A 13,010-nucleotide genomic window follows, 5' to 3' on the forward strand; every position below is an offset into this window, starting at 1 on the left:
AAATGGCCAGTAACCACAGGAAAAGTTGTTCAACATCAGTAGTCATTAGATAAATGAAAATTGAAAGCACAATGAGATCTAACTTCACACCTACCAGGATGGTTATAATCAAGAAGACAATAACATGCTGGCGAGGATGTGGAGAAACTGGAATTCTCATCCGTTGCCAGTGGGAATGTATACTGTACAGCTCCTTTGGAAAATAGTTTGCCAATTCCTCAAACACAGAATTACCTTATGACCTAGCAATTCTAGTCCTAGAATTATAGCCAAAAGAAATGAAAACATCACTCAAAAACTTGTGCATGAAAGCTTATAACCGTCAAAAAAGTGAAAACAAACCAAATGCCCATCAAATAATGAATTAATAAGCAAAATGTGGCATATCCATACACTAAAATATTATTGGTAAACAAAAGGAATGATTTACTGAGACAAGCTACAATATGAAAACATTATACTAAGTGAAAGAAGCCAAGACCTAATAGGCCATATACTGTGATGCCAAGGGTCCAGAATAGTGAAATCCAAAGAGATATAAAATAGAGTAGTGGTTGCCTAGGCCTGAGAGGGAGGAGAGAATGAGGAGTGACTGAGCAAAAGAGGATATTCTTTTGGGAATGATGACAATCTTTGGCAATAGATAGAGATGGGGGCACCTGGGTGGCTCAGTGGGTTAAAGCCTCTGCCTTCGGCTCAGGTCATGATCCCAGGATCCTGGGATCAAGCCAGCATCTGGCTCTCTGCTCAGCAGGGAGCCTGTTTCCCTTCCTTTCTTTCTGCCCACTTCTCTGCCTGCTTGTGATCTGTCTGTCAAATAAATAAATAAAATCTTAAAAAAAAAATAGAGATGATGGTTGTACCACATTGTGAATATACTAAAACAACTGAAATAAATACTAAAAGGGTGAAATTTATAATAAGTGAATTATATCTCAATAGGGGAAAAAAAGTAGATAAAGAATTCACTGCAGAGAAACAAAGTATTATACAAATTGGGGCTTGGGGGAGGGCAGTATTTTAGTGTGTAAAAACACTCCATAATGTGTAAAAAGGATATTAACAAGTAGATGAGGTTTATAGGTGGGTTAACTGGAATATTTTAACTCAGACATTGTATATCAGGACGAAATCTCTTCAGAATTTTAAACCTACATCCTAGGGAAGAAAATATGACACCAAAGTGAAGACTTTCTATCATTAAATTGGTCCTTGGTTACAACTCTTTTTCAAATCTCGGCATGGTGATGACATTTGTATATGCAATCAATTGTATGGGAAAAACCATAAATCTGGATTGAGTTCCATCAGTGCTTTGTGGACTTTATGAACTAAATAGTCTCCTGCACCCATCAATCAGGGCCTGAAAGCTTTGGCCTTATCTGTTGTATGGGAGCTTTGCCTCCTTGCTCCTCGGTTCATATTAATGATGGAAAGATTCTGGACATAGACTTCTTAAAATCTCTGCACAGACTATTTCTAGGCTGACACAGCACGAGAAGACAAGGAGATGAACTTAACTACTGATTACATCCGTGAAATGTAGTGAGAATAAGCTGCAAGTAGCAGAGAAGTTATTCCAGCAGAGGAAAACGGGAAGCAGAGTGTGCTGTACCTCCAGGCACACTAACTCAAACCGCATATTCTGAGATCTGACGAACATTTCACCTCATCTTGAAGAACATTATTCTAAAGTTAGCTTTAGCCAGTTTTACTGAAAAATAGAACAAACAACTCTAAATTATCTGCATATCAAAATCAAATTTGAGAAGATGTTATATATTTTATAAAAACTTCTAGACTAATTGGAGGGTTTAAATAGGTTGTGGTTTTAAGTTTGGTTTGGTTTGTTGATTGTTTTGAATTTTAATTTTTTTTCACTTAACTCACAAATTCGATGACAAATTCTAATCATTTTTCTGTATCAAGGGAAAAAAAAATTAAAACACAGTAAATTTCCAGAATCATTCAAATCAAAACATTAAACATCTGCTCCATTCTAGAATGGCATGTTACATACTCCACATTTTTTTTAAGTTTTATATATTTATTTTACAGAGAGAGAGCATAAGCAGGAGGGGGCAGATGTTGAGGCAGCCAGAGGAGAGAGGGAGAGAGAATCTCTAGCAGACTCCACACTGAGTGCAAAGCCCAACACAGGGCTTGATCCCAACACCTTGAGACCACCACTTAGGCCCAAACCAGGAGTTGGACCCCTCACTGAGTGTGCCCTCATTCTCTACATTTTTTTAATTGAAAGAAATCAGTTTCTCCTAGAATACTTACTTTTAAAATGCTAAGCTTAAACAACCATTATACCTAATTAATATTGATATTAGAAAACATAAATTTGATATAGAAACTCTCTAAATACTTAATGTTTCTACAATGAGAAAAAAATATAAATAACTAGAAAGAGTCCCTACTGTGGTGTTTAGCTGAACCATCAAGTTGGTTTGGTAAAGAGGTCTGGCAAGTCTGAAGACTCATGCTTAATTCTCACTCCTTAGATTTCTACATTTCTTCATTTAACTCCAAAGAATATATAATAAAATTATGATTCAATTAATGGATTAGCATAAGTTAAAGATAGATAACACATGGGAAAAATTAGCTTTAAATAATGATCTGCAGCAATGGTACACATTTCATTAGATAAAAATTTTTAGCACATTTTTTGTATGTGTGTGCCAAAACCCAGAATGAACAGCAACATTTTTTAAAGTGGCTGCCTAATGCATCTTTATAAACCCAGTCCATTTTCATTATGGGAAAGACTAGCAGATTTCAGACACATGAGTTACAGGGTAATCAAAACAGCCTTGCACAGTATTTTTATCATACACTTTTATTAAAATCTGGTTTGCATCAACAGAAAATAAGAACAGTCATCGCCATCACACAGAGATGCCTTCAAAGAAAATGCAGCCAGCCCGCTTACCTTGGGGTGCTATCAGAGTTCTTCCATTCTCCTGACACCAACCAACTGGCTGAACATAAGGGCTATTTACATCACACCTGCAAAACAGGATTCTATTTCAGATCCTACACAGGTCAAAGCCAGAGAAATAATCCAAGAGTAATGACCATTCTAGATACTAAGAGATACCATGGAAGATATAATTACATAGCAAAAATATTTTATAACTAAATAAAATTAGAAGTAATTTTTAGTACTGTATTTTTTAAGCTAAGTGACCAAACTTCTCTTTTACCTTTCTTGAAATTTAAAAGTACTTTTAAGAAAGACTTTGACTAGAACCTGAACTGCCAGTGTTATCCCCAAAGAGTGAACATTTTAATAAGCCTCTCCCACCACTTCCTACTAGCATCAAGGGAAAAAATATTAATAGGCCAGCCCAAGTTTAACAGGACAGATCAGACTCCATATGCCTCCAATTTCTTCCCTTCTCCTTTTCAAGGAACCCAGACCATTCTGAGACACACAGAACAATTAATCCATGCTCTGCTTCTTAGTTCAAAGAAGAGAATAGGGCCCCCTTCATGCACATGAAGAGCCATAGCCTTAGGCAGAGACTTGATGGTTTCTCAGGACAGACTGTGAAGAAATGCTACAAAAATCATTTTTGCCATTCCCTCTTCCATATTTCAGGTTTTTACCCAGAAAGCCTTCTGTAACTCATGCAATGTTAGTTTAATGGTATTGTAGCATACATTTTCTCTGCTCCCCACAGGATCTCAAATAATTCACTCCATTCTCCCTGTGAATCTTCCCTTTCAAAAATATGACAGGCTGAGTTCAACATTTTTCAGGAAAAAACAAAAATAGCTCCAAGTTCTTCACTTCCTCTTCATAGAAATGCTTCCCTTATAAACTAGACACAACACAATGAAGTGCCCTGACCTGGTCATATTATTTCAGCTGAGGCCTCATTAGGTAACCTCTCATAGAGTGGGTAAGTTTCTCGGGCATTTTAATTCAGCAATTCATGTGGAAGAGAAGGTCATGAAAAGTTGGCCACTAAATTCTGATGTTCATTACTCTAAGAACAGCAAGGACAGTGACAAGACCAGAAAATAAATTCTTAACACCAAAAATGAACACACAGAAATAAAATGCACATTGGTTTCTCACCAGTAATCGTAACTATCATCCCAATTGTCAAAATGCACTAGTAAGCGATCTTCAACAATATCTGCTATGGTTGCCACACACACCAAGGAAGGGTTCTTCCTGTCGACGGCCTCCAGCTTCATTCCAACCTGAAATTCTTTAGGCATTGGCCCATTCTAACACAGCACCAGAGGGGAGAGGCACAAAAAGAAACAGGATACCAGATAGGACTAAGCTACTGTCAAAACGTCTATGTTTAGCATCAGAACAGTCTACAGGCAACACTTACCCTCTAGAATGAAGCCAGCAAATGCTAGTACAAATATTCCAACAAACTGTTACGAGGTTAGCATTCTTAACAAAAACCAAGGAAACTAGCTTTTACCTTGTACTTTTTCTCTTTTGTTGTGCAGGTTAAGTTGTATTTCCCTCATCATCATTATTTTCCCTTTTCAGTTCTTAGAAGAAATTATATTAATTTAAAAATATGATGTTTACTGGATACAAGAGTATCAAATAATTTTCTCTGCTCCCCACAGACTTGAACAATTTCCAAATACCAGTATTTGGAGAAGTAGTAAAGATAGGCTCTTTAGCACCAAAATTATCATTTACTTTGATGAAATCTGAAAACAGTGGCTTTCTGGATATTTAAGAAACACATGCATGAATCCATAAATAAATCTATACTTGAAAGAAATCCAAATGCTTTTTTTAGTATCTATACACATTTTTTCATAGTAAAAAACAGTAAGGACTATGATTTAAAGTAACATTACAATAACAAAACCCCATTTTTTATACCAGTGTAATTAGCCAGTCCTGGGATCTGGGGACTAGAAAATGGTTTTTTCCTACCTCTTTACGGTCTATACTGAGCCCTGCTTTTTGTTTTCCTTTAGTGCATTACATCTTTAAAAGCAATTTCCCATTTCTATTACTCTCTTTTGTTGATAAAATTCTATGAAACACACAGAGCAGTTATATAACATCGATTTCAAGATCAGGGTGAGTGTCCTACAAAGGGATAAACACAGCCAGTAGGTGGCAGAGCAACCCTAGGGTTCCCTGCCCCCTTCCCAGGTAGGTGGCCTCACTGCCAGGGGGAGGGGTGGGGGGGGACAGGCTGACAGGCCCAGAGGAGGCAGGGGCTGCACCTTATTCTCATTCTCTCCTGAAGAGCTGACAGGTTACTGGGGACACAGATAGCATAACAAATGTGCTCCACCCAAATCTTCATATCTTCATACGTCCCTTGAATCTGTAGAAAATGCACCCTCATTCTCATTACACAGAAATCCGACTAGGCTGGGTTTATTCAAAGTCTACCTGTGGTATCTACTGGTCTCAAAACACCAAACTAAGTTCAAACGAATAACTCACTAGAATCAAGAAGGAAAAACCATTCCAAAAGGCATTTTACATTTTAGTAGGATTTAAATATAAAGTCTTCAACTCTCTGCATCTAAATAAAGTATTTAAGTGTACATTTAAAGGTGGGGTGGGATACACCTATAGGAAACGGACAAATTAAGTAATAAAAGTCATATGAAGCTAAGGATTCTGAAAAAATACAACAGAATATATAGTGAATTTTAAGAAATTTAAGCTCAAGTAGAAATCGGATTTATACTGAGAAAGAAAATACTTACAGAACTTCTGTTTCTGAATAATTTCTTGGGAGCATTTTGCAATTTGCAGGCCTTCAAGTAATCCATCCAAACAAATTTATCTTTTCTATAACCTAAAAAAAGTATGGATTATTCAAAATACCCACAGGATATAACCATGTGCATATTCAATATATTAGCCTTCTTCAGTCTTCTGTTATAAATTCAAAGTCCTGTGGTAGACCACAAATGATTTAAATTAAAATCTCTAAATTGTTTCAATGTCTTTTAACGTATGAAATTCAAAACTGTTGACGTGATTTCCCATCATGCATATCATGCCCTTACAAATTGTTTAAATTCATTAAGATAAAGAATTAGTCTGCTGATGGCCTGATGGGAGTCTCATCTCTTAGTGAGGCTTTCCAAAATGGGCAGAGGGAAGAGACAAAAGTTCCTGAACTCATGGTCACTCCTGCAGAAGCCATGTCACTGAGAACATCAGAGGTCCTGATGATGCAACAATCCAGTGTTCCAGGCACTTGGGGACATTATAGAAACCCCCTCACATTTCAAACACCATTTGGCAGCAACAGCTTTCTGCTGCTTATCTTTGTGGGTTTTGCCTTTTGTACTGATCCTCCCCTCTGTGCGCCCTAAAGTGACTCCTACAGGGTTGGCACAAATAAGAGGGGCTCAATAAACTGTTTCTGGTTGAATGTTACACAGAACAAAAGTCAGGCTCCTTGCACAGTGCTACACCTCTAACTTCATCTCCCACACCTTGCCCTTGCTTCTGTGCTCCAGCCAAATTCACCTCCTTGGGATTCCTCAACCTGGTGGTGGCAGCCCTCTCAAGGGGGGCCTCACTGACTTCCCTCATTCATCCACCTGTCTGTGGGACATCACGTTCTCATGCCCTTCTTCAGCATGCAGTCTGTCCCATCCCCCAACCCTGTCACTGCTTGCCATCCTACCTCACCTTCGTCTAAGACTCTTTGCCCCCCACCCCGGAACAAAAGCCCCACGAAGACAGAGATGGTTTATTTTATTCATGACTCTGTCCCCAGTGCCAGCACACAGAAAGGGCTCCATAAAAACCTACTGAAAATGAGCCCATGACCAGCTTTCATGAAATCCAGCAATCTTAGGGATTCTGCCTTCAGTCTCAGGGGTGGATCCCCAAAAGCCACTCTGAGTTGGGCAGTAAAATGGCTGTACACAAACTCCAGAAGTGCCACTGTCATTCAGTACTCTGGCATCTGAGCAGAAGCCGGTACACAGAAGTCTGCTGTGCAAGGAAACAGGCCCACGAGTGTCTCAACAGATCAAGTCCTCACCTCACCAGCACACAGCAAATAAAAAAGGCTTCAGTCACATCTGCCAGGCCCAGGTTCCTCTCACACATAACAAGAGACAGAGATGAGATTTTTGATTCAAGGAAGTAGACAGGGGCGCCTGGGTGGCTCAGTGGGTTAAGCCTCTGCCTTCGGCTCAGGTCATGATCCCAGGGTCCTGGAATCGAGCCCCATATCAGGCTCTCTACTGAGCAGAGAGCCTGCTTCTCCCTCTCTATCTGCCTGCCTCTCTGCCTACTTCTGCCTACTTGTGATTTCTCTGTCAAATAAATAAATAAATAAATCTTAAAAAAAAAAAAAAAAAAAGGAAGTAGACCGTGAAATCCTCCTCTCTTTCGTAATTATGTCTTTTCCAGGGTTTGAAACAAATGATAAACAGTGAATTGAGTTTCCTCACCATACGGTATCAGCGACTAAGTGAAACAGTTCATTTCAAGCATGATGTAAAATAAGTTTCTTTATTCCATCTCAGGTTTAATAAACTTTATATTAAGTCATAAGATTTTATTTCTGCCATAGGTACCTGATCAGCATATTTGACCTAAGCAGTCATTGATGCTTTTATTTTTTTTTTTAAGATTTTATTGATTTGAGAGAGAGACAGAGACAGAGATAGCAAGAGAGAGCATGAGCAGAGAGCAGAGGGAAAAGCAGGTTCTTCACTGAATAGGGAGCCTGATCAACACTCAATCCCGGGACCCTCGGAACATGCTTAACTGACTGAGCCACCTAGACGCCCCCATTGCTTTTCTTTTAAAGACATTTATTCATTTCTAAAAATGGTATCCTTGTAGTCTTACTGCTTGGGGGGGATTAAACTTTCATTTTGAAAATCAATTCACACCAGGCTCTCATTAGTATTTCATGAAATGTTGTTAAAATAAAACCAACTCTCTTTCCATCCCGGCCTACCCTTAGGGATGTGCAATTCGTGTTTGGTCTTCTCACACCACCCTACTGGATGAATGTCAGGGGAACCGGCATTGGTCCAAAAATCATAGCAGCTTAAATAACCATCAAAGTGAAGTCTGAGGCGGTAACCACACACCTGTAAAATGGAATGTTTGCAATCCTTCATTAAGTGTCACGCATTTGAAGGGTACACAAAATTAACAAAATATTCACATATTCTGTCAGTGCTATCAACATAATATAAACCAACACTTCCATCCAAATGTGCTTGTATTAAAAGGCAAATTTAGAGATGACATCTGAATAAAACAAAATGCTGACAGACACGATCTTTCAAGTATCCAGAATTTTTTCTGTAAAAAAAAATTATCCTTTTACTCAGTCTAGAAATCTGAGGTGTTTACACCTCCATCAATTGATTGTTCATTCAACACCTCTCAAATATTGCTCTTGGAAACCCCATCTCCCACTGTCCCATGACAGTATGCAAGCTAAAGTACAGAGCAAAACCAAAATGGGTATGTCTTCATTTCAACTCTAACACATAAATCCAGTGTACTCAATTAAGGAAATAAATAAAACAGTGTAGAATACATCCTTAAGACATGCTATACAAGTTTAATAGCTATAATCAATCAGTAAATTAAGTGAATAGGGCTTTTTTATATGAAGTAATTAAAAATATAGAGGTCTTCCATCATTTTAATAATATAAAATGTTTAGTAAATATTACATTTTATAAGCCATTTACTTTCATCAATGGCTCTTCATTCTAAGTAATTTTCATAAAATGCTTACATTTATATAAATAGATATTTCATGTGCTTGGATATCTTTCATACACATTTCTCATCGGTTCAGCTAAAACTTGAATAATTATGTCTCTTTTAACAGACAAAAGTAACACTGTAGGATTCACTGATTGTTATCAACCTCAAATGAAAACTATTTACCAACTTAATCAAGGGTAACTGCTAGTGATGAGGGACTTATTAAAAGATTAATCTTCACAGAAGGAAAAAAATTCATTAAGAAACATATTTTACCCATCACTGATTAAAATACATCTGTGATGTAGTAGAATTTGTTTATAATGGAAAGCACTCAAATTCATTATTCTCTAGAAAATTCTCTTCTGTCACTGTGCACTCAGCCCAAGACAATAACACCATCTCTTACCTCAGCTACAGAAAGCACACAGAATACAGATGGATGTCGGGGGTCAATGCCTTCTAATCTCATTCCAACCTGAAAACCATTTTCATGCTCCGGAAAGGATTGGTCCTATGAAATTTCATGATATAACATTAGCTACTGAAATACCTTTACAATGTGATATTAAAACACACTTGGTGTTGCTATGCATGCAATCAAGAACTCACAGTATGGGCTTGGAGGCTCAGTGATACACCTAAAGATCGATGGCTGCTTTTCTATGTTTGGGCCTCAAAGATGGTTTGATCATTTTGATCATTTTATCATTACTTAGGAAACAGTTTATATGGAAACTACATGTCGTGTGAACTCCCCATTTATTCCTTTTGCCCATTTTTCCTTAGTGGTTTGAAGAAGCTCTTCCTGTACTCTGGAAACAATCCTTTATTAATTGTAATGATTACCTATTCCCAGTATGTGAGTTGGCTCTTTCTGACTTTGTTGTAGAGAATTTTTTTATTTTAATGTAGTAAAATACTTCCTGTTCAGTGTGCACATCATTATGAAACCCCTCACAACCCTGAAGTTACATAGACATTCCCCTAGCATTCTTTTAAAACTTCTGTTCTTCATATTTTAATCTACAATGCAACTGAAATTAATTTTGTTCTATGGTGTGAGGTAGGATCTATTTTTTTAATACGGAAAACAGACTATTCAACAAAATTTTTTGTGTAGTCCATACTTCCATTATCAGCAAAACTATCTCTGTTATATCATATTTCTAAACATTTATGAGTCTACTTATGGCCCTTCTATTCTGTTCATTGGTATATTTTCCTATATCACATTGACTTATTTGCTTATGACTCTATATGGAGAGCAACCTTTATCATATTCCATTTTCTAATTCAGGAACTTGTTCCCTCTCCATTTAACTTAATCATTTTGTTTGTCCAAGATGTTTTTAAAATTTTGAATCAACATCATTGGTTATTAAAATTTTCAAAAAAGCGTCAAAAATGCTTTCTTATGTTTATTTCTGTGTACCTTTTAATATTTACTGCTACTGTAAATGGAATCTACTTTGTAATAAACTTTCTAATGTGTTCCCATTCATATTATTTTAATACTAGCCTTGTTTCCCACAGCCTAGCAAATTATCATTACTTTTGAGCAGTTTTGAGCAGATTCAGCATTACTAGTCAATTTACTCTTAATTGAAGTAAGTTATAAGAATGCTAATAGAAAATGATTAAAATCTAGTTTTATTAGAACAAGAGCTGCTTTTTAATCACTAATTTTATTACTCTTTATTACCGGTTAACGCATTAATGTTTATTTTTATTCCTTTGAAAAATAAATCTCTTCATTTGAATGTAATGTCAAACTTAAAAGAGAAGCTGCAAGAACAAAATAATACAAAGAACATGTATAGCCTTTGCCTGGACTCCTTTATTGTTAACAACAGTAGAAACCTCATTTGTCTTACCATTTGTGTTCTCTCTCTCTCTCTCTCATATCTGTGCCTGTACACTGATATAAATATACACATATACATCCACATGTATATATGACTGTTTCTGAATCATTTGAAGGCCCTTTACCCTTAAATACTAAATGATTTTCCCTTAAGAGCAGGCAGTGTAGTTCCCTTGAGAATGAGAACATTCTCTTATGTAACAACAATTCAGTTATCAACTTCTGGAAACATAACATTTAACTAATCTTCAATTCATATTCCAGTGTTTCCAATTTATCTAACAAGGCATTTTATAACACTTTCCCCCTCCACAATGATTCAGGTAGGGTCAGATATCAAATTTAGTGGATATATTTCTTTAGTCTCCTTTAATCTGGAACTTTTTCCATACTATTTCTTTACCTACTGTCTGCCTGACCTCCGGCCGCGCTCTTTACCTCTTACAACAAAAACATTTTTAAAGAAAACAGTCTTTCCCCTCCTCCATTTTTTTTTTAAACAGAAAGCTCATCGTTCTGGATGTGTCTGACATTTCTCCATGATTAGATTCAGTCATGCATTCTCTGCCAGTATGTTACATGGGTGACAAAAGTCCTCAGGATATCTCCTCTGGAGCCACAGGACACCCATGCATCCTCTCACTGGTGGTGTTGATTTTGATTACACAATGACAGTGTTGCCCAATTCACTATACAGTTACATACAAAACACACATACATATACATACAGAAATATTTACACATGGATGTATGTATATGCATACTTATGTATATTTTAAAAATCCTAAATTCATACTGATATGTCTAATCCCAGACCACCCCAAAGAGTTCGTTCTGCATTTTCCCATCCATTTTTGTCTTTCTCCTCTAACCAGGTCAGCACATTTACTCATATACTAAATCCTATAGCATCTACTATAGTTTCAGAACTATTTTACCCACGGTACTATAATAAAAAAAATCTATTGAAAGATTTCAGGATTTGTTTGCAATTCTCCCTCCCTGCTCTGCTGTCCACGAATGGGGTATGCAGTTAAAAACCATGTTCATAACCTACTTGGATTCACATTTTTCTCTCTCTCTAGTGCAGTTAAAGTATCCATTTGAAATATGCTTGCGTTCATTGATTTAAATGTGCTTTCAATTCTTGATGATTTGTTTTTATTTCTTAATATGTAGAATGTTAATATCCTTCCATGAGTTCGAGCTGTACAAAAAGGTTATCAAAGAAGTGTCTCTCTGTCTCCCATATCCTATCCTCCCCATTCTACCTCTTTAGAGGTAACCACCCTCACTGTTTTTGGTCTATCCTTCCTGGATTTCTTTTTGTAAAAATTAAAAAAAAAAAAAAACATTTTGCCTTATTTTCCCCTTCTTTCTCACAAAAAAAGGTGAGATATATGCTATATATGCTATTTTGCATGTGGCTTTTTTCATTTCTTAACACCTCGTGGAAACCACTCCATGTCAGGTCACAGCGACTGCCCACAGTCCTTGTCACAGCTTCATCATACTCCACTCTGTGTAAGTACCATAGTTTACTAAACCTTCTTCTACAGTTGAGTGTGTGCCTTTTTTATATGAACATGAAATTGTTTTTAAATCTTTATGAATTGGCTTGTAAGATGTCGTTAAGAACATTCACAGATCATTTTAGAAGCTTCCAAGGAAAAACTTAAAGGATGACAAAACCCAAAAATGAAATGGCAAGAATGAATGATTTCTCAGAAATATTTTATTTCTGCAAAAATAAATGTCATGTGTGTGTTTAATTCCCCAGCCTTCTTCTCACATCTACTCTGTTTCCCAGCAGACTGTATATAACAGGTTTTATGTGATTGCCTCCTGTTCGCTGCTTTGAAATTTCTTGGTTAACTTCAAAAACACTGCACACACATGCATGTGCGTACACACAACACTGATAAGAAACCAACGGAACAGGAAAGACCACAGGGAATATATCAATAATTCTTAAAGGAAAGTTAAGAAACTGTAAAAACTGAGAGAACATTTTTCATGTTTAACAAAACCGAACGATAGAAAATTGGGGACAGGAAAGAACCAGGATTATATGGAACAGACTGTGCTCCCTTTTCACATATGAATGATAAATTCAAGACACTGACAATAATTCAGAGCTGGGAGTTAGGATGAGCAATGTTATTCTTGTCAGCATTTTCAGAAGGTTTCTCAAGTAAAATTTGGGAGCTTCAGGTAGCACTGCAAGGAATGCTATGCGGCTACAACAGTCACGGCTTCTTTGGAGGGTTTCAAATAAAAGACAAAACATTAATCTGAAAGGCAGCTTCTAGTGAGAAACAGCATTGTCTTTCATCAGTCTCTTTTCTGTTTAATGGTTTATTCATAGCAGATTTAATTTTTTTTCCTTTCTAAAAATCATGTATTTTATGAACACAA

At 36.7% G+C, this 13,010-nt stretch overlaps 1 protein-coding gene across 5 annotated transcripts in view; it reads right to left on the reverse strand.

Moving 5' to 3' along the window:
* Positions 1-13,010, reverse strand: part of L3MBTL4 (L3MBTL histone methyl-lysine binding protein 4) — a 452,666-nt gene that overhangs the window by 270,204 nt on the left and 169,452 nt on the right. For all 5 annotated transcript variants that reach the window (XM_059139212.1, XM_059139210.1, XM_059139213.1 and 2 more), the window contains exons 6-10: positions 9,135-9,239; positions 7,956-8,091; positions 5,728-5,819; positions 4,097-4,251; positions 2,942-3,018 (exon numbers count right to left, since the gene is read on the reverse strand). In XM_059139212.1, the coding sequence (XP_058995195.1) occupies positions 2,942-3,018; positions 4,097-4,251; positions 5,728-5,819; positions 7,956-8,091; positions 9,135-9,239 (565 nt within the window). The remainder of the gene's footprint in view (positions 1-2,941; positions 3,019-4,096; positions 4,252-5,727; positions 5,820-7,955; positions 8,092-9,134; positions 9,240-13,010) is intronic.

Source organism: Mustela lutreola, chromosome 11 (genome assembly GCF_030435805.1).
Source record: "Mustela lutreola isolate mMusLut2 chromosome 11, mMusLut2.pri, whole genome shotgun sequence".
In the NCBI taxonomy this organism is placed as follows: Eukaryota; Metazoa; Chordata; class Mammalia; order Carnivora; family Mustelidae; genus Mustela; species Mustela lutreola.